Genomic DNA, 21,409 nt, shown 5'->3' on the forward strand with positions numbered 1-21,409 from the left:
CTTAAAGAGCTCTAGGAGGATCCGCCGAGTTCTTCCATCAGGGTCCCAAAACCCACAATAAAACTAAGGTACAATTTATCCATGAAAACTAGACATTAAACGCCACATTTTTTTCTGCAGAATTTGATTTATTTTAACTTATTATTGCAAAAATTCTCCATCATTTAGAAAAACAATGTAAACATGGGTGTTAAGCACAGTATCCCCACTCTGCTTACAGCATTTCTAATTTAAAGTCGTTAATGCCGCAGATTTCTCCCTGTGTGCCTAAGCTTTCCCATTCCAAACACAAAAACTCCCTTCAAACTGACAAAAGCTCACTCAGGGTGTGAAAAGGAAGATGTGATCCAGCTCAGATCACTGCAAGGAGCGACTGCACCCAAAGATAAAAACAAACTCCAGCATAGGTTTTCCTTTTATTTTTCTTATCAAAAACAAACAGTAAAAAGCTCACGTTGTTCCTGCATAAAAATGAAAAGGTTTGCACTTCCGTAGCACATGAGCTCTTTAGAACAGAGGTTCCAACGTCTGGACACCACAAACAAAAGGGAAGTGCATTCAAAAGTCATTTTTACTGCTGATTCTCCAGCTTTCTTCCATTAGGTTGGTTAAAACAAAAACAACAAAAATAGAAACAAAACAAAGGTCTAACACTTCATGGGCGATTTAGCCGTCTTGCTGCTGTATGAAGGGGTTGGGTATGGCCTCCATGCCGTCCTGAGGACAGATCAGGACGACGGAGGTTCCTCTGCAGACCACCAGCCCCAGCTGCCTGGTGTCTTCTGTCAGCTTCAGCTGGTCGTCTGGATCTGCACACAGACACACAAAGGGATTGTAAATGCCAGAGGATGTTCATCTTTATGTTGCAGTTTTTGTACATTTAAAGAGATTTTTATTGCCGTCAGTAAATGTGACAAATGCTTAACAGAACAAGAGTCCACAGTTGATCCGATACTAGAGGAAAACAATATTACAATGCAAAGAGTTATTAGTTCAAACACAAAAACATTTTTTTCTAGCTAGTGGACTCTTAATGTTAAGGAAATGCTTCAGAATATGATAATGACCTATTAGAACCTATGCAAATGGGAGATAAAAACTTTGGTTTACGGAAAAACACGCCAAGTTTTTAATCGTTATTAAACGCGAGTTTGATGAATTATTATTATAGTTTTTAACTGGAGATCAATACAATTAATTTACTTAGTTTGAAGAGTGAAGGTGAAATTCTTACTGAAAGAAAAGTTACAATATTTAGAAAGGAGAATTAGAAGAAAAAACATTCTTACAAAAAACAGTTTTTCGCCATGGCGATCAAAGTAGCTCCAACTGCTCTTTGTGACATTTTAATGCAGCCAAATTATATATACGTTTAAAATGTGTTTACTTTATTAATCATTGTTAATCCGGCATTAGAGAGTGGGCTAGTGTTAATTTTCTCTCGACTTTAATGTGTCTTCATCATGAATGCTCATCATAGTAAGAAATAATGAGGTCATGTTATGTATTTGGAAAACAAAAGTCCATCTTGTTGATGGTTTTTCTGAAAAATATGAATAACCTTCTTTATGAATCTTTAGAGACATGATGCAGACATGATGCATTCATGATGACAAACAGGACATTTTTTCAAGATGGGGAATTGTGATTAGAAAACGCAGTTCAAAGTTTGATTAAAAACAAAACATTAAGTCCTAAAATACCTGTCTTAGACTACAGCACAATAAATCAATGTTTATTGAAAAAGTTCAGTCTCATTTTAATTTCCAATTTAACTTTTTTCAATTTTTATTAAAGCTTTAGTTTTTAAGAAATACACACTTTTGTAGAACTGATGAATTAAATTAACGCTGATGTTTTTCACACTTATTTACGAGTAAAAACTGCACAAGAACAGATGGAAATTCACGTATTAAGTTCAGCAAAGATGCATTTATCAGAGTCATTAGTGGTTTTACCCAACCCTAACCATTCCTCCAGGTCTGTGAGGCCAAGAAAGAAGTTCTGCACCGGCTCTACGTATTTAGAAAATTATGTGGGAATAGTCACTTTCATAAATTGAAGAAAAATAGAACTTTAAATACAAAAAATTGTAAATATTATAAAGGCGAACAGATTGGCTTCTCCTGTCTGAGAAGGCACGAGAAAATCGTTTAAAAAAAAAAAAGAAAATCTTGCGGCTTTGATGAGTAAATATTACATTTTTTAAATGGAGATCAATACAATTGATTTACTTAAAAAAACAGTTTGAAGAGTGAAGCTGATATTCTAACTGAAAGAAGAGTTACAGTATTTTTGGAAATGAAAAAGAATTAGAAAGTTTGAACCTCACAGCCTGAGTCCACATAACAGTATCAGTAAACCATGGACTAAATAACTCCTAACTACTTAATTATTAGTTCTCCATTAAGAAAAGTGGGTACACGTGAGTTTTCACTTACCACGCATGTACTCAATTGTACCGTCCAACACCAGGTTCAATAGAGGATCGAACCCTTTTAGAACTCCGCTGGCTAAAGAGGGAATAAACAAAGTAAATAATTATATTCTGACATCACTGTGAATATTCTGGTCACCACAAGTTACAATCTTTCGACAAGCCACCTACCCTCCCGTCCTCCTTGAAACTTCACACGAATTGGCTTGTCGATGTATTTGGACAAGTCAAAGATGCTCTCCTTCTTTTTCTTTTCTTTATCCTGTAAAGAAATGTCAGTTTCCAAGATTAATGCACAGTTTAAGGCGCAGACCCTTAGCCTAGCATTAGCTTAGCATCACTGACTAAGGCAGTAACAATTTCACAAATAAAACGGCCGTTACTTCAGAAATGTTATTCTCATTTCCTCAAGTATTCTATTACTGACTAACACCAAATAGAAAATGTTCGGTGAACAATAAGAGAGAAAATTAAACGAAATTATTTCGCACTCACCGCCATGTTTGAAGTGTGACCCGGAAGTTAAACTTTGACCCCAGATACAATTTAATAGCACCAATCACATCGCCGTAAACTCGCATCTGACGTCATCTGAAGTTATTTGCACTCAAAAAATAAAATAAAAAAATGTTCTTAGCTTTAGTTTTACTAAATAATTGTATTTTAATAGTAATTTTTAAAAAAACTTTTACTTTTCAAAGTTGACCTCTTTCTTAACTGCATTCTCCGGGCAGGGGCGTCTATTAATAAACAAAGTACACACCAGCTGGTGTGTTGGGAACCTACCGTAGTTGTGATCCAGAAACAGGACAAAGCAGTAGACTTGTTTTACTCTTTACAGTGACTGAAGTGAAGTTTCAGAGCTTCAATCAATCTTTTCCATGAGTTAGATAACACAATGGACGAAGATGGATATGCTTTTCATGTGGAAGACCCTGGGCCGGATTTTATTCCAGATGCTGTCCTACGGGTAGAGGAGGAGAACTTTTACGTCTGTCGGGAGCACCTGGCCCTTCAGAGTCCATACTTCAGAGCTCTGTTCTTTGGCTGTGGTGTGGAAAGCCGCAAAAAGCTTGTTGAGATCAAAGGTGTGGGTCGACAGTCTTTCAAAGTTTTGATAGAGTACAGCAAGACTCGCCGTCTGACTTTGGACCATGAAAATGTTCTTGGGATTCTTGAGACTGCAAACTATCTACAACTAGAAAAAGCCAGACTGCTGTGTTGCAAGTTCTTGGAGCGCGAGCTACACCTCACGAATTGTTTAGGAATGATGGCCTATGCATGGCAACTGGGCTGCTCTCAGCTTTATTCTGCAGCCCGGCAGGTTGTGCTCACACACTTCCCTGCGGTCTCAGCTGAAGAGGATTTTCTGTCCCTTTCCAAGGAAAGTATTGCTGATCTACTTGCCAGTGATGATCTGGCTCTCCACAAAGACGATGTGGCGCTTGAAGCCACCCTGCGCTGGGTTTCGTTTGATCCTAAACGAGAAGAACATTTTTTAGAGCTAATAGAGCTGGTGAGACCAGAGTCTCTCTCCTTAGCATTTATTACCCAACTTCTGACCAGAATGAAAGGTTCTGACCCTCGAGCAAGGCTCATCAGCAAGCTGAATGATCACTTCCCAGCCTCTTGGTCAGTAGGCAGGTCTTTGAGGCGGACCAAAGCTACAGAGACTCTCTATGTCCTGGGAGGGCCTCATGATCAGGAACAGCAGGCACTGTATCAGTTCCACCCTCTGAGCGGTAGATGGCAGTGCTGTGCACCTTTGCAGCAGAAGAATCTAACTCAGTACTCAGTAGCTGCAGTAGGTAATATCCAATTAAGATTAAAGAGAATGCTTTTCTTGAAATCTCAAATGTGAAATAAATGTATAAATTATATTACATTATAAATGTATAAAATAAATGTAAATTTAAGGTGTATTTTCCATTTAGGAAACAACGTGGTTGTGACTGGAGGCCACTTCAGAGATGTGCTGTGGTTCAGTGTGGACTGGGTGAAGATATACGAATGTTCAAATCAGCGCTGGGTGGATGGGCCGGCCCTGCAGAAATCCAGACACAGCCACTGCTCCATGGGGCTGGACTCCTCTCTGTATGTCCTGGGAGGCTGCATGGATGAAGGCCTCGTGGGTGATGTTGAGGGGTTGGTTTTTGGATCAGAAGATGGCTGGCAGGGGTTGAGCCCTATGGTCAGGGCAGTGGAGCGGGCAGCCACTGTAGCTGTGGGGTTGTGCATCTATGTAGCGTGTGGCCTGGATGAAAATGGGGAGGTGTATGCAGGAATTCAGAGATATTTGGTGAAGGAAGATCAGTGGGACGTGGTCTCCTTTTCTCCATTTCCAAGGTAAGTAGAAAATGCATGTTGTTCTTACTTGTACTTGTTTTTTACCTTTTTATTTAAAGACCCACTCCAATCATCTTTTGATCTGTTTTAAAAGTTTTTCCAGTGGTTTTTAATCATGATTATGTAGTTTTTAGCCAAAATAACCATTTCTTAGTTTCTGTGGGGAAGCAGTTCATTAGAAATTCACCTCTGAGTTGTGGGAGGGACTGTTGGCGCAGAGCAACCCCGCCACCATTTTCCCTCCCCATTGCTGAGAGCTCTCTGTTTACATGCTCTCTCAATAGCCATATGCCCTTCACACCCCCAACCTAATATTACCAGTGCAACAAAAATGGCGAGCCATATTGGAGTTATCCATCCGAAGCCAGCTCTGACGAGGAAAACAAAGACGTACGTGGATTTAGTCTTCTACAAGTGGAGCAGGGAGCTTCTGCCACACCCATTTTTATTTCTACGTAAAAAATACAATCTTTTTCCCAAAATTTTTTCATCTGCACCAGTTTTCCAACAATGAAAAACGCAGAAATGCAATTTTGAGCTTAATGTTCCTAATATATGTCCTCCTTGTTCAGAAAACATGTCAAAAAACATGTAAAAAACACCAAAAACACGATTTTCCTCTGAGTGGGTTTTTAAAGAGTGATTACAATACAAGCGGGAAGAGTGACATTTTCATTCTAAAATTCTCTCCAAGGTATGATCTGGTTGCCACCGAACTAAACGGCGCCCTCTACATGTTTGGAGGCAAAGCCCTGCGCCTCGACATGGAGACGGATGAATGGACTTTGCTGGATGAGCAATGTCTGGACAAAAAGTTCTTCTGTGGCTGCACCACAGTCAGCGGTCAGATCTACCTAGTCAGTGAAAGGAAAAGTAACAAAGCATTCCCAAACATGCTGCTGCTGGACCCTTACATAGACACCTGCCTGGAGATAGATGATGCAATTGCCTGTCCGGTCCCCATCAGAGGCTGTGTGACCATAAGAATGGTGTCTTCTACCAGCAAATGAGCAGCTCCTACACTTTAATTTAAATTAAAAAAATGATTAGAATCAATCTTAATGTATTAAATAAGGTTAATTTAATAAAATCTGTCAAAAAAGACACGCTGAACAAACATTCAAACATCTTAGAACAGTCTAGAACAACTTTCCTGAAACATTTTCATGGTTTTCTTCATCATGTAGACATTTCAATTCTTTTTTTTTTTTAAGCAGAAAAGCCCTTTTTAAAAATTAAACCCAGCTTAGTTTCTGCATTAAATAAATACACATTTGGGTAAAATAATGAAAAAAAATGGTGTAAATTCACAGAAGCATATAAGAGCCTCATAAGTAAACTATAGCATGTTGGTAATGAACTCAATCTCACACCTCTTGTGCGGTGATGTGGAGGGTTTGCGCTCAGTGTAAGTTTATATTTCACTTACTTTGTCCTGTTTCCTTTTTCTGTCCTTTTTTCTTTTGTTATTGACAGTGGTTGTCTCTGGGGTCAGTTACACCCTGTGTTCTTGCTTTTCTTAGCTGATGAGCTTGACTGGCATTATAGTAGGGTCAATCAACAGAACAATTGAGCTTCATGTTAAGTGCGAGTGAAAAGGACAGTAAAAACAGCAGCCTAAGGCACCAAACAAACATGTAGCAAACTGTAGTGTAAAATATGATGCTTCCTGCCAGAGTAGTATCACAATAAGAAAAATACACAATAAATAGATTAAATAAATAACAAGAGCAAAGTTTTAGTTAGATTATGCTTTACAAAGCGGGAATTGGGTTTCAAATTAAGATTATATTCTTCTTTGTACAACTGCGAGATCTGTTACTACAAGGTATTGAAAACTTGTTGTTTTGGGGTGAAGGGGCTGGAGCCCATCCCAGCTTCATCAGGGAGAAGTGTTTAGGTCTGTCCTTGCTGACAGAGATGGCAATTTATGTGAATTATTTGTGGCAAAAATTGCAACTATATCAGTCTTAGATATCTAGACTTTTCACGCAACGTTCACGGAGCATGTTAGGATATATGTACAATGATCTATGTAAAATAAAAATCTGCACGAGGTAATTTCTACTAAACTAGAGGTTGAAGTTTGTTCTTTTTTTTATTTTACAGGACGGTTTAATTTACCACAGAATTTCTTTTGACTGAAACGTTAAACTAAAAAAAACGTGAAGAAGAATCATTTACAGAAAAGTTGTTGCGTCATAAAAAAGTCACCATAAAGACAAAACGTTGACAAAATCTACTTCTTTCAGCACAAAACTTCATTTCCTTTTTGATCTGTTTAAATTCTTTTTCTATACTGTGTATGATACGCTGCACACAGGCGCTAAAGCTCAATCATTTGTGCTCTATTCTTTTGCAGAAAAGTAGGATGTAGACTTTTCCTGATCTGAATAAATAGGATTGAATGAACTCATGCAGAAATGGCATCCCTCTGGGCAAATTGAACGGAGGTGAAGATGTGTGACAGGAGCTGTTCCACTATCTGGCTTTTGGCATCCTGCTGTTTATATTCCTCTGGTTGGTCAGGTTGTTCAGGACACAGTTGTGAGCCAACGACGTTAGTTTCGAGTTGCTCCTTTCTGTCTTTTGCCCCGAATCCACCTCATCTGCTTCCTTCTTATGCTCTTTATCCTCGTCTTCATTGTCGTCCGCCTCACTCTCTTCATCGCTGCGTTCGTCACGCTCAACCTATGGAGAAAAGTTAGGTATGAGTGATTCTACACCCCTAGATCTGTGAGTTGTGGAGTGAATGGTGCTTACTTTGCCCTTGAAGATAAACTTGTTAACCATCCGCAGGATAAGGTAGGCCCAGAAGATGTGCAGCGCTTGGAGGACCAACAGCAGCGCATTGAAGAAATAATAACCAAAGAATGGTTGATAGAAATCAAGGGAGACCAGCAGGGTAGTGTGGATCACTCTGCAAAAAGTCACAGAACGACATCATGGTCAGTTTCAATCCAGTCTGGTGCTTTTTTGCCAAATGTTGTTTTCATTCATAGAGACATGCATGCAGTGAAAAAAGTGACTAAAGTTCCACTCCGATCATCTTTTGATCTATTTTTAAAGTATTCCCAGTGGTCCTTGAATTATAATCTAATTTTTAGGCAAAATCATAAAAGCTGTGTCCTTTTCTAGGACATAGTTTCTGCAGGGCGGCAGGAGTTCATTAGAAATTCACCTCTGAATTGTGGGCGGGGACTGTTGGTGCGATGTAAGCCTTTGTTTACACTCTCTCTCTCCCAAAAAAAACCGTCACACCCCCAACCTAACATTGCTGGTGCAAGAAAAATGGCGGTGCAGGAAGCTTGTGTACAGACTGTAGAACCTACTGTAAGTCACTGCTACAGGCTTTTTCCAATGGCCTATTTTAGTCTGATCCTGATTCACAACGATTTGAATAAAACAACTCTCAGAAATGCCGTTTTGAGCTTGATTATTTATATACATGTCCTTCATCACTCGAAAACTACTACAAGAACATGTTTAAAACACAGTTTTCATTGGAGCGGGTCTTTAAAAGTCCTCAGTCTGCTAGTTTTAGTCAGGGAGTGGCTAAACACCGACACACGAGTGAGAGGAAAGTTGCTGTCATCTCACCTGCAAGGAAACACCACCAGCCTCGAAACAAGGAAGACTACAGCGAAGACGACAAACAGCGAGTCACAAGTCCTCGTCCACACCGCATAATGAAGCATCTTGGCAGACTTGGAAAGAAATAAAAAAAAAAAAACATGTCATTATTTGATACAAACTACAAAGATTACTAAAAAGCCTTGATATATAAGTCTTTTCTGTTCAATCATGTCAAACCGTGTCAATTACAGCAACTTAAATTTAAATTGATTATCTTTTAAATATAAATAATGACACTAGTGATGACCCTTACCTTTATTATTTACTTAGATAAAAGGAACCTCCTTCATATTAAATCTAAGGCAGAGTTTTTTGGATAGAACAGGCCAACATCTATCCCTCTAATTTCCTTCCGCTCAACCGAAACTGGGTCACTGGGGCAGCAATCTAAGCAGAGATGCCCAGACTTCCCTCTCCCTGGCCACTTTCTCCAGCTCCTCTGGAAGGCCTTGAGGCGTTCCCAGGCCAGTCGGGAGACATAGTCTCTCCAGCGTGTACTCGGTCATTTCTGGGGCCTCCGTCCAGAGGAACATGCCTGGAGCACCTCCCCAGGGATGCTTTCAGGAGGCATCTAGACCACCTCAACTGACTACTCTGGATGTGGAGGACCAGGAGCTCTACTCTGGGTTTCCTCAGAGTGACCGAGCTTCTCACCTTCCCTCTGAGGGAGTGCCCAGCCACCGTATGGAGGAAGCTCATCTCTGCTGCTTGTTGCTGGGACCTCGATCTTTCGGTCATGACCCAGCGCTCATGGCCATATGTGAGTATTAGAACGAAGATCGACCGGTATATTGAGAGCTTTGCTTTCTGACTCAGCTCTCTCTTCACCACAACAGACAACGCACCAATCCGCCTGTCAATCTCATGCTCCGATCTTCCCTCACTCGTGAACAAGACCCTAAGATACCTAAACTCCTCCACTTGGAGCAGGAGCACTCCACTCGTAACCCAGAGAGGACAAACTACCTTTCTCCGGTCAGGAACCATGGCCTCAGACTTTGCCCCAAACGGCCTCAATGCCCCCTGCAGATCGTGGATTGATAACATCATCTGCAAAGTGCAGAGGAAATCTTGTGGTCCCCAAACCAGACCCCTCCGGTGCCTGTGTGCACCCAGAAATTCTTTCCATAAAAACAATTAATAAACTGGTGAGAGAGGGAGGCCCTGTCGGAGTCCAACATGCACCAGGAACCGGTCTGATTTACTGCTGACAATGAAAACCAAGATCATATGGACACCGGCAGCTCTCGGTAAGGCTCCCCTGACCCCATACTCACAGAGAACCCTTCCACAGGACACCACGGGGGCTGTTGTTCCACGACGGGACTGTTCCTGGATCTGAAGTTCCACTATTGGCCAACATTGTTTTAATAATTTGTTTTCCTTTATTTACCATGAAGACTATATTAGCACAAAATCAACACACAAGCAGTCAAAAAGTCAAAAATAAATTAAATAACTTAATTCATCAACCAGGCACAACTGATCTGCATCTGTGACGCATTACTAGAGTAACAACCACTAGAAATTGAGCCTGTTCCAGCTCTTGTCCTACTAAACTGTTAAGTTTAAACAGCATTCAAGTTCACTGCGATGAAATGCCAGCAGCCCAACGTTTAAGCCACTGCGATACCTATCAACCAGAGAACCAGTTAGGCCTTAAGGTTACATGACACGATCTTCGTGTTTCAACAGATTTGAGATCACAAACCAACTGTGAGACTTTATCTGTGATGAGTCACACCCATGAAGATCTGCCTCAAGCAACAAAGAACAATACTTATCAAAACATTACGAGGTAAAATTGAGAAACTGTCTGGGGTTAAATACTGCACTCTCTCTCTGTCCCTATCTCTAACTTAAAAACCAAAAGAATCTAATTGTAACTTTCTTCCTCATTGTTCCTTTATATTCACAGCAGTGATATAGAGAGGTGCACAGAGAATATCACCTGACTTTCTATGGCATTTACCTCAAGGAGGATATCAGATGAATCATGCACCAGCATCACCAGTGTTCCAACTCTCACATAGTTGGCACAGTAGGAGAAACCAATGAGAAATAAGGTAGCGATATGATGGATCACCTGCTCCTTAAAGTCCTGAAACACAGAGCCGGACACAGTTGTAGGGAAGGTAGCAGAAAACATTCATCTTTGTCTGTGAGTCAAAGATAAGGTCAGATTCTTTTATTTTTACGGAATGTGCTGCTCCCTTTTGAAGCGTTACCACACACGTCACATGAAGCTTTCAAAGCGAAAGCAATGGATAAAAGCAAAGTCACGATGTGAAGCCAAATAAACCACCTTTACAGAATATAACACTGAGCACCAGAAAGAAGAAAAATACTCACTTTTCGTTTGACATCCACGGAGACTGAGAGCAGCAGAGACAAATAGAAACCCATCTCCAACATGTAATACCAATAATGTGCAGTGGCCACAGCCTGGAAATGAGAAGACAGGAACAATGAGGGAACATTTGCATAACTTTAAAACTTTGTTTTGCAAAACATTTGTGCTGCTCATGTGAACAAAGCTGAGAAGCGACACTGCAACATGTATCACAGAGTGACTGGTTGTCCTTCAGGTTTTGCTGCGGTACAGACTCTCAAAAAAAAAGAAAAAAAAAAAAAAAGAAAAGAGGACAACTGCAATTGTAAAAAACTCAAATAAGGCTGCATATTCATACCAGCATAACTGTCATGCTGGACTGAAAGAAAAAGTATGAAATTCAGGAGTAGCTGGAGTATTATCTATTATCTTGAGACTATTATCTCAAAAAAAAAACACTTGGAGAACACACAGCCCTCAGTGTTTGCTGCAACACAATAGCAGGAAGTATTTTATTCACAAAAAACCTTCCTTTTTTTGCCTCTCAAAAGTAAACAGTCAGAAAAAGTGGGTTTGCAGGTGCTGGAGTCAAGCACAGTTTCTGTCAGGTGTTTTCTATTATGGGGCTATGACCCTTCAAAGAAGTTCCAGGGAGGAATGCAGCCGTGCAGGAATGCCTTACTGTCTATAAAACCACAGAGATATTAGCTTTTTCACTTAAAGTTAAAAAAAAAAACGGACTGCAAATGTGTAAAAGCAGCTTTTATTTTGAAAAGAAAGTGAGAGAATTCTAATAAAAGTGAGTTGGAAATTTTTTTTTAAGGCAGCTACTTCCTGTTATTTTTCACAATCTCTACTATAAAAGAAAACAAGATTTGCAGATAAAGACTGAACTGTTTTTTTTATAAAGGTTACAAACATTTTCATCATCAATGTTCTTGTAATAAATCCTTGGAATGTTGTATATGGCTTAGTGAAGCTTCGCCTGATTTCAATGGACATTTTTTACATTATTCTTACTTCGTCTTTGCTTGGTTTTTAGATGTATATGTTTTTATTTGGCTCTAAACGTTTACTCTTTGTTATAAATCATAAAAACTGATTAAATTTCTTCTGGTTTTTGTCAGTAAAAAGTGACAAAATTTACCAATTGGAGCTTTTGGACAATTTTCAGTTAATTGTGGAATCATTAATAAAAAAATATCAGTGGAAAAAAAGCTGGGGTTGTATTGATCTAAAGATAAATTAAGGGGGGAAATTGTAAAAGATTAAAAACAACCCCAAAAAGTTCTGGACCACTAACAATTACAGAAAAATATTTATCTTATGACATCTACTCACATTAAAAGTCCATTAAATGTGTGGATTTTGTATCACTAATTCAGTTTATATCAGATGTGAGGAAGGACATTGCTGCTTCTGTCACCTCCTCTTCTCTAAATGTTTACAGGAAATACTGCAAACCTGTTGTTCTAACTGCTTTGGATAAAAACCGTCCTGAGACTCAGATGCATCCTGATGGAGTGAAATGAGCTCTGCTTTTTTTTAAAACTGAGCGAAAAGTTCTGTCCTCCACTTCAGACATTTACAGAAATGTACTCAAAATTTAGCACTAAAACATGAAAAAGTAAACATTTCAAACAACCAATTACAAGTTTAAAGACTACTTGAAAAATATTTAGATTGAGAAAACAAGGAGGGAGAAAATGGAGTGATAGAAGGCACCTGACATTGCCAGTTTAAAACAATATCAGGGGCAAAAAAAGCTCAAATGGCATCGCCCCATTAGAATTTGCAGAAGAAGAATGGATTTCTGATTGTCTCACTGAGGATTTATCGGAAAATTTTGACAGAAACATTACAAGTTTGTAGTTCTTTGTAGTGGCTGAACTTTAAAACTGACTCAAAACTGGGTGTTTTCTTTAGTTCCTGGATGAGCGGCAAAACATCTTCTAGATTACAGTACATCCTTTGACACTGTTGACCATCACGTCCTCTTGGATAGGCTGAAAAACTGGGCTGGGGTTCCTGATCCGCTTTAAACTGTTTCTCCTCTTATCTGACTAGTAGATGTTTTTCTGTTGTTTTTTCCAAGTTTAAGTCCTCCTCTGCATCCGTCACTTTCTGGCGTGCCACAAGGCTTAGTTTTGGGACATTTATTGTTAATTTTTTATCTGCTGCCTTTGCAGCACATTTTAAGTTCTTTAAATGATATTTCTTGTCATTTTTATGCAGATGATATTCAGCTTTATGTGTCTTTTAAAACCAAGGAGGTTTTTAAAATACAGACTTTATGCAGGTGTCTGGATTCGTTCAAGAGTTGGATGAATAATAAATTTCTCCAACTAAATGAAGACAAAACTGAGATCCTAGTCTTGCCTCCCCCACATAGTCCAGTGGCTCGGTCCACTTGCTTCCTTTATCAAGTCCTCTGTCAGGAACCTTGGGGTGACTCTCGACCCAGTTTTATCCCTTGATTCTCATGAGGGGTCACTTGTTCGTTCTTGTTTTTGTCATTTTAAAAACATTCCAAAACTTATATCCTTTTTTACCGTGTTTTATTGTGAAGCACTTTGTGATTTTTATCTTGAAAGGTGCAATACAAATAACGTTTGTTATTATTATTATTAAATACTTTTAAAGTTCAGTTGCTCTAGAAAAAAAAATCTTGTAAGAAATGAATATCTGCTAATTTTTTGAAAGAATAGTCTTTGTCTTTGTGCACAGTTACTGTGTTTTTATAAAACATTTTGTTGAACCAGATCCCAAACGTTAGACCAGAACACGAAGTGATCTTCCTTACAATAAAACTAATTAGAGAACTACCCAGAATTACATGGGGTTATGACAGCATTGTCATGGCAGAGTGGTACAAAATTTGAGGATGGGCTCACTCGGATTCAGATTTAGTAACCCGTCTCTGCCAACAGAGAAAACGCGTTTGACACAATCCAATTGGTTTCTATAGAGAAAAGAAAAAAGCTAAATGTCACATCCCACATTTTTAACTCCTCTTAAGACCACAAATTACTGGAACTTTGCCATCTCCTGAAAGCAACACTGATTTGAAATATAAGCCAGTGATAGACAAAATAATTGATTGCAAAAAAGGAGCATTAAAGTGCTCACCTGTTTGGGGTAACCCCTCCAGCACTCTGTTTGGTCCCAGAACCAGGGAGTCTGGGAGAAATGGATAATCACCAAAGATCGCTAAGTAAACAAATGGTTTTTTTAATCATAAATCTTGCACAAACGGCTGACTTACATCAATTAGTGACCCAAGTCCTCCAAGGAACGCAGTGAGGTAGAACACAAACCGCCAGCTGCACAGACGGAAACAAACCAAGCAGCTTATTCTCCAGTCACAGGAGTCACAAGGTGCTGCTAATGCACACACAAGCATTGCAGTCAAACTGCAGTAAAATGAAACTGGTGTCATGGCCCTGGGTGAGGAAAAACTTTATTTCATGTCAATACCTTATTACCATCATATGCAGTGTGGACTGACAGGTGAATGAGATTACTATGTGATAGCAAAACAAACTGTCACCTGAGGGACACAGGTGATGAAGGACATCTCATTCATCAAGGTTTTCTTCTTTAGTAGCTCAAAGGGTGTAAAGCTCCAGGTCCCTGTTGTCTCTAAGTCTCTTTTTCTTGTCAAATTTTTCTTAAAATTATTTTAATTACAGTTCTTTAGGCTAAAGTTTTAGGCTAATTGACAAATTGATCTTTGCGAAAGAAAAAGGTCCATACTATATTTTTACAGGTCTTTTAAGAAGCCCAACAAATAAAATGAACTTTAACTGATTAATCTCAGTGTCATTAGTCACCCTTTGAGCTACAGTTACCATACAACCTGTGTACATCTGTCCATTTCTGGGTTGCAGGTTGAAAGAGTTATTGATTAAATATTTTTGTAGTATTTCTGCTTAAAAAGCCATTAGTCTAACACATTTGTACTCAGTTGGTATTACATATTTAACACGAACATCAATTGAATTGAAATCAAAAAAAAGGCACCAAAACTGAGACACTCACGATGCTTCGCAGAACTTTTTTGTGTTATCGGGTCGGTCCTGGTTCCTCCGGTGTCTGAACCAGGTCTGGATCTTTCTTTGCGAGAGTCCACACTGCTTACTCAAGGCCAACACTTCAGGCTGAACACACAAAACATTATTTTTATAGGCACAATTTTCAAAATAAGACTTCTCTTTGCTGCTTTAGTTCACAGTTGCATCGATAAATGATTAGCATAAAACTGAACGTTTACGGTTGTTTTGTCAACGTGTGGTTGATCTGGCTGTTTGTCATGAGCTGACGAGATCAGTGACAACATGTCTATCAACGAGACACTGATACCCAGACTTCTGTTACCTCCGACAGAGCTTTGCTAAAGGTGACACTTAATTACAACTGTTATAAAAGTGGGATTCTGAGCCGGGCTACACTGTCTAAAGCTGTTTTGCTATGTTGTTTCTGTGTGACTCTCTGGCGGCTGCCTGAAACGGCAAACGGTTAATCTGTTTGTGTTTTGCAGGTTTGATGGCAAAACATCAACAGGCTCAGCTGCTCGTCCAGGAAAGAAAGTCACAGCAGAAGAATGAGAACAGATGATTAGCATGCAATGCTGAATTGTCTCACTGAAGCGTGAAAAGTGAAGTTGATAAGTCAAGTCGTGTCTTTTCCCGACAGCTTAAGGCCTGTCTGCTGTGATAATCAAAACCAGGAGTCAGGTGTAAACCTGACCTCTGTTGCATGTCTGCACCTGTTTATTGAATAATTCAGGAGAGAGACACAAAACATAAATATTGAAGTGATAAAATAAATATTGTGTTTTTTCTCATTTTAGTGGGTAGTGGATTAGAGTCAACTAGAAGAATACTGTAATTTTCAAATAAAAATAGTCAAGAAAACATTAAAGAAAAGTCATTAAAACAATTTCTTTAGTAAAAATTAAGGTGGGTCAAAAAAGTTGCTAAAAAACTGTAGTAATGTTAGGACAGATTTAGTTTTTAGAACATATAAAACCTGAAAAAAGACTTGCAAAAGACGAAGTAAAAAATTTAAAGCCATTTTAAATATTTGGTTTAGAAAAACTGTAACAATGAAGAATTTCAAAATAAATCAAAAAAATGTAGCAATTTTAATGCAATAATAAAGTTAAAGAATACATTCCCGAAGGACTGACAATATTAAGGGTTTAATCAGCACAAAGTCAATTTTCTCCAGTGTTCGGCTTTGTTTGTCGGGTTTGTTAGCTCACCTGAATGCTTGTCACCAAAAAATTAGGATTTTTGCTCACTTGCAAGTGAACCCTGGTGCGGTTCACCGGCAAGATAAAGAAATTTGAGGTAGATTGAAATATAATTAAACAGCCTACAGACTCTCTCCATAAAAAACGGAATTAAGAAAATAAGTAAAGTGTCATCAGCAAACATATATCAATACACAGTATGAAAGGATAACGTGGATTAATCAAAAAATGTCATTCTTTTTTTAAGTTTTTGTTGCTTAGTGAAAATATTGCCCCAATTGAGCAGCTGTTTTAGCAGGACTATCTTTTCTTTTGTGAAGTGCTTTGTGCCTGAGAGGTAGAAAAGCACTACACAAGAATGTCATTTACTGTTTGCAGGTAGTTTGATTTGGTGACAAAAAGGTGAAAACAAATCCGACCAAATTAAGGTGTGAACATATTTCAGAACTGTGAACTCCACCTTAGAACTCCACCTTACCTGAAGAGGAAGTGCTGAATGTTTGCAACAACAAAAAAGCACTTTCTCCCGTCCTCGTCCTCAAACAAGTTTTACAAGCAGAAGTTTCTTGATGAACAACCATGACAGTATTTTGACTCATTAGTTGATCACAAAGTTCTTTTAATGTCATTGATTTCTTATTTCACATCAAAGCGTAGGAATATTTAATTTAGTAAACAAAAACCTTATTTGTGCAATAAAATAAAAAAATGTTCCTTCTGTCTAAGAATCAATTTCAGACTCCTCTTTAAAAAAAAAAAAAAAATTCTCAAACATTTTGAATTGAAGGGAGCAGGAACACAAACCTGCGATGGCTGCCGGCTCGTCTGCTTATAAAAGGCTTCCAGCTTAGGGACCGAAGGAGCTTGAATCCGAATGCGGTCCTTCACGCCTAAGCACCTGCTCAACGGGACAGCAACAACCCTGGAGGGCAGGACAGACATCCATTTCAAATGTTGGCTGCAACACAAATCCTCTACATTTTGTTGTAATTCCAACAGATTTTCAACGTGACACTGCTTTTAAAGCATCTTTTACAGCCTGTCTGGGCCAAATGCAGCTGAAGGAAGTCTGAAGGAGTCGGGGTTGCAGCTTTTAACTTCTGGATGATGTAGCTGCTGTGAGGATTTTTTTTGTACTTTTTAGTTTGAGTTTATTGGTACCAATAAAACTAAACATATAAACCCTTAAGCAAACAAGGGGATGTTACAACATCCCATAAACATGGCATATGATGTATTCATACATATATTTAACAACAGACAATGGACAGAAGAACAAAGGTGTTAGCTGCGCCTGCATCTTCCATCTATTGTGAGTCCATTTATAGTTGTGTTGAATTATTCATTAAAGAACCTCAAACTTAAGATATTTTTTTAATCCACTCCATCTCTATGAATTGATATTTATACAAACGCGTTGCAAACAAAACTTTGGCATAAATATCACTTCATACGCCTCTCGTTAAAGACATCTACCTCCATCTGAAGGGAGGCGGCTGGTTTTTCCTGGTGACACGTTTATCAGTGGTCTTGAAATCCCGGCTGTGACCTTTCTGTGTGGAGATTGCATGTTCTCCCCGTGCACATGTGGGTTTTCTCCTGACACTCTGGCTTCCTCCCACAGTCCAAAAAACATGCTTCATGGGTTGCTTGATTACTCTAAATTGTCCCTAGGTGTGACTGTGTGTGACGCCTCCGTCCAACAGTAGCCGGGACAGGCGACCCCCTGACTTTGAAAGGGATAACGTATGTTAAGAAAATGGATGGATGGTTGGTTTTTCCAAAACATAGTTATATATTTTTTTTTCCATCCCGATTTGATATTTTTCCAATTTTTGTGATAACTTGTGCTTTCTGTTGTGGTGTTTGTGGCAGATAGTTATTTGGCAGTGTGTGTGTGTGTGTGTGTGGGGGGGGGGGGGGGGGCTGACATGTGGGGTTATTGTCTCCCCCTTCAGTCCATGCTAGCTGGCTGGGCTTTGTTCTGTCTAGTTTATGGGTTTTCTTTTATTCTTCTGGTTCCCTCTCAGTCACTTAGAAACGGGGGGTGGGGGGGTGGGGTTTGGGTTGACTCTGGCTGAGTCGGTTGCCTCCCTGCTTTTGTTTCTTGTGGCTAAAGTTTAAGTTCCCTTTTGTTTTGCCTCACCTGTGACTCACCTGCTTTCTTCCTTCCTTCCTGCAACGGCACTATATATTCCACATCCCCTTTAATACGTTATTTTTCTGTACTTCCCAGTGTCCCGTCCTTTTTTTTTTTAAATGTTGTTTTATGGCTCCTCTTAGACACCATTGAGATGTGCTCCCGAGGGGCCTGAACGAGAGCCGTCTACAGTGGCAACGAGGAAGTTCATGGTCTGGTTCCTGAAGCTAACAGGGCAGATGATATGGCATCAAGCAACACTAGATATGTGCGTGTTTGGCAGAAGGAATGAGACCGGCTGAGTGACAAGAACAGAAAAATGTGATTGCATTTGCACGCGCAAGATGCATTGATAAATGCTTGGATGTAAACACACATCCACACATGCAACCCTATCAGATGCGACCGTTTTGACAGCAGAGAGGATGAGAAGGTCACTGTGGCTTAACACAGAGACGCCATGTCTCTGGCACGCACTTTCAGCCATCTGCCGTAACCATGGAGACCCCAGACGCCTGTCCTCACAGCAACACGGCATCCAGCATATGTTTTCCCCTTCTCACCCTTGACTGCTTCTAAAACAGCTAATGTTACAAGTCTGTTTATAAATTCCTTATGAGGGTTCAGACAAAGACTTGCAAGCAAGCTAAAGCAGCTTCAGCACAAACAGTCATGAGGTCACAAGTGAAAGCGTACACTTTCTGTCTTGATGTTCGTTACAAAATTTGACTCTTCATCATCTAAACTTGACACGTACAGTAGTTCTCCTTTCCCCACAGAGCTTTGTCTTCCATTTATGACACCAGAAACCATTTGAATGCTTAACTCATCAGTGCATGAATGCTTTTATGTGCTAGCAGTGTTTCCTAATTAGCTGCGGTTTTGTGCGGTGAGGCTTGGTGTCGGTTGCTAAGCTGCGATGGACGCTCCTTTAAACTTCCCTTTGTGTGTTTCTGTTAAGGAATCCTGAGATCCTCCACTCAGGAATCCTTTTTTAAAAGCCTCAAAATACTTTCGTTTTCAGCATCATTTTGGCTAAAAGTTTATTTTTTTCTTTACTGAGTAGGAAGACCCATATAAATTATGAAGTATTTCTTTAAAGGAGTAAAAACCGTTTCCCAAACAAGCAAATGAAAACCTGGTTATCAGGTATGTCAGTCTGAAGATATGATTTAATCATCTCTAGTCGCCAGTGAAAACAGGTTTAAGCTTTTTTTTAAAGACATCATCAGATGCATCAGCTCTCTCGCATTATAAACACATGATCTGCATTAAATCAGGGAAATCTGCTTTACCTCGGTAGCTCCTTAGATGATGAAGAAACAATTTTCCAGAAAGGCCTGACTGGAAATGTCTAATCTGACCCCTTTTCTTATTTTACAAATGTCCTATAATACATTTAATTCAATATATTTTCCCTAAAACCATAAATTTAGTTAAGATAGTTGAAACCGCACCTCTCAAAGACATATCTGAGGACTATAAACGTGAAGGCCAGTGGGAGGGTGCAGAGGAGATCCCTGGGTAACGGGAAGTGGCCCTGGTCTTCATCTAGATGGGTGTCTTTCCAGCCGATCCCAGGAGGGAGCCAGTACTCCTCCCGCCACAGCCACTCATTCAACCACTCCATCCTGAGGGAGGAGAAAAGATTAGAGTAAACACTCTCATCTAATTAACACAATGATGACTATTCAAATTGAATCGCTTTGAGTGACACACCAGCTGTGCCAAACAAACAAAAACAGCAACATTTACATAAACAGAGAAGGCATGCAGGCATCATGGCTTACTTAATAACCACCAAAAATGATGAATTTTCTTAAACTGTCTAAATTTAGGAGTAATGTTTAGGAGGAAGTTTTGATTAATCATTTATCTGGCACAATCTCTTATCTTTTACGTTCTTTTTGGACACACCAAGGTAGATAAGTAAAATCAAAGAAGCAAATAAAGTATCAAACTGATAATAGAACACAAGCAGATGAACACAGATGCCTCCATGTGCGCATGTGCGCTTATTTATCCCTTATTTATTGGCAACAAAGCAAAAACAAAACAAGCTAAAAATAAAAAAAAAAACAGCAAATGAGACAAAGAAGTTTAGATCAGGTGCATTTTTTCCCTGCAAACCCTTTGACATCGTTTACTCCGAGGCTCTTCTTCAGGCTTATGGGAGCGTTTCTGCTTCCCCGCATGGATCACTGTGGCGCGTGCCAGACGCAGTCTGTTGACGCCGCGGCGCAAACGAAGCCGAGCTGCGCGCTTTTCTAGCTTCAAATGCGTCAAACCTTTCGATTCTAGACATTCCTGTGTGTCACCGGGAACGATTTGCACGAAGTGTTGCAGACTAGAGCCTATCCATCTCCTACATCCCGCACCGACTGACTCCCCCCAGCGCAGAGATCTGCCTTTGTGTGTTCCGCTCGTTCTGCGCAACGATACGCAAGTAAAAACAGAGACTGGCTGCATCCGAATATGCAGAGTGTGAATGCGGCGCTCACCTCTCTGCGCTCCTGTGATGGAGATGTGGAAATGTCCGGCGGTGAGGGGAGAGGAAAAGGCGGAGGAGGAGTTCCCCTGACGCGCACAGCCTGGGCGGAGGGAGGCGCATCCCTGCCGGTCCATCTGATTCTGCTGTTTCCTCTGAAACGTTCACACCGAGAGGAGCAAACCCAGAGTCTGCCACTCTACAGAGCATCAGCATTGGGGTTGGGGGAGTGCTGGTGGTGGTGGTCTTGGGGTGTTGAGATTTTGGGGAGTCATATTTCTCTAAGCCCCTAAAATGCACAGAAAGCCATCATACTACTGCATCTATCCATATATATTATTTTATTTTGATTGTTTAAATTGAGTTTTTATTTATTTATTTAGTTTTGGTTGTTTAGGGGTTGCAATGTTGATTGTGTTACAGTCAATTGTGGATTTTTGCAGCCCATTACATTTTGGGAGGGCAGTTGCAGCATTTAGGGGGGCGTTGCCCTCCCTTCCTCTATATCTGGCCTTGGAGAGGAGGTAGTGGTCCTTCATCAATTCACGTACAATAATTGACAAGAATATTACGATACATGTAGAGTTAAAAGAAGTGAATTGAAAACAGAACTGGAGCGTCTCAGAGGAAAACCTTCACTTCTAAACCACCGGTTTAGGCTTTATACCTGCAGAAATAAATATTTATTTTGATCAAATGTCTCACTTAAACATTCCTGCCGTCACCAGCAGACCAGTCCTTAAAAAGCAAAGATTTAACATTTCAATAGAAAA

At 39.8% G+C, this 21,409-nt stretch overlaps 3 protein-coding genes across 5 annotated transcripts; 1 reads left to right on the top strand and 2 right to left on the bottom strand.

Moving 5' to 3' along the window:
* Positions 1-397: 397 nt before the first annotated feature.
* Positions 398-3,045, bottom strand: lsm7 (LSM7 homolog, U6 small nuclear RNA and mRNA degradation associated). Its single transcript, XM_004067712.4, has 4 exons — positions 2,933-3,045; positions 2,609-2,699; positions 2,442-2,513; positions 398-809 (listed from the first exon to the last, which is right to left on the bottom strand). The coding sequence occupies exons 1-4, from the start codon at positions 2,936-2,938 to the stop codon at positions 667-669; spliced, it is 312 nt and encodes a 103-aa protein (XP_004067760.1). The 5' UTR covers positions 2,939-3,045; the 3' UTR covers positions 398-666.
* A 159-nt stretch (positions 3,046-3,204) lies between these two features.
* LOC101168447 (kelch-like protein 24) lies at positions 3,205-6,266 on the top strand. The gene is made up of 3 exons (XM_004067847.3): positions 3,205-4,245; positions 4,372-4,783; positions 5,478-6,266. Exons 1-3 carry the CDS (start codon positions 3,336-3,338, stop codon positions 5,791-5,793), a joined length of 1,638 nt encoding a protein of 545 aa, XP_004067895.1. The 5' UTR covers positions 3,205-3,335; the 3' UTR covers positions 5,794-6,266.
* Positions 5,848-20,816, bottom strand: LOC101175635 (ceramide synthase 2). Of its 3 annotated transcripts, none has more exons than XM_004067713.4 (11): positions 20,650-20,816; positions 19,606-19,779; positions 16,813-16,930; positions 14,793-14,911; positions 14,017-14,074; positions 13,881-13,931; positions 10,772-10,864; positions 10,392-10,520; positions 8,384-8,490; positions 7,547-7,703; positions 5,848-7,474 (listed from the first exon to the last, which is right to left on the bottom strand). In XM_004067713.4, exons 1-11 carry the CDS (start codon positions 20,757-20,759, stop codon positions 7,265-7,267), a joined length of 1,326 nt encoding a protein of 441 aa, XP_004067761.1. In that variant the 5' UTR covers positions 20,760-20,816; the 3' UTR covers positions 5,848-7,264. The 3 variants fall into 3 exon arrangements, with proteins under 3 accessions (XP_004067761.1, XP_020557927.1, XP_011472157.1); XM_020702268.2 differs by lacking the exon at positions 20,650-20,816 and adding an exon at positions 20,437-20,606; XM_011473855.3 differs by lacking the exon at positions 20,650-20,816 and adding an exon at positions 20,279-20,413.
* Positions 20,817-21,409: the final 593 nt, after the last annotated feature.

Source organism: Oryzias latipes, chromosome 4, assembly GCF_002234675.1.
Source record: "Oryzias latipes chromosome 4, ASM223467v1".
NCBI lineage: Eukaryota > Metazoa > Chordata > Actinopteri > Beloniformes > Adrianichthyidae > Oryzias > Oryzias latipes.

Excerpts from the sequence above, each read along its gene's own strand:
- lsm7 (XM_004067712.4), bottom strand. Across the intron at positions 2,514-2,608 it reads GTTTCAAGGAGGACGGGAGG|CCAGCGGAGTTCTAAAAGGG; the intron begins GTAGGTGGCTTG and ends TTCCCTCTTTAG. Across the intron at positions 810-2,441 it reads TACAATTGAGTACATGCGTG|ATCCAGACGACCAGCTGAAG; the intron begins GTAAGTGAAAAC and ends GTCTGTGTGCAG.
- LOC101175635 (XM_004067713.4), bottom strand. The coding sequence starts at position 20,759 with ATGCGCCTCCCTCCGCCCAGGCTGTGCGCGTCAGGGGAACTCCTCCTC. Across the intron at positions 10,521-10,771 it reads CCGTGGATGTCAAACGAAAA|GACTTTAAGGAGCAGGTGAT; the intron begins GTGAGTATTTTT and ends TCTGTGTTTCAG. Across the intron at positions 7,704-8,383 it reads CTGGTGGTGTTTCCTTGCAG|AGTGATCCACACTACCCTGC; the intron begins GTGAGATGACAG and ends GACTTTTTGCAG.
- LOC101168447 (XM_004067847.3), top strand. The coding sequence starts at position 3,336 with ATGGACGAAGATGGATATGCTTTTCATGTGGAAGACCCTGGGCCGGAT. Across the intron at positions 4,246-4,371 it reads GTACTCAGTAGCTGCAGTAG|GAAACAACGTGGTTGTGACT; the intron begins GTAATATCCAAT and ends TTTTCCATTTAG. Across the intron at positions 4,784-5,477 it reads TCCTTTTCTCCATTTCCAAG|GTATGATCTGGTTGCCACCG; the intron begins GTAAGTAGAAAA and ends ATTCTCTCCAAG.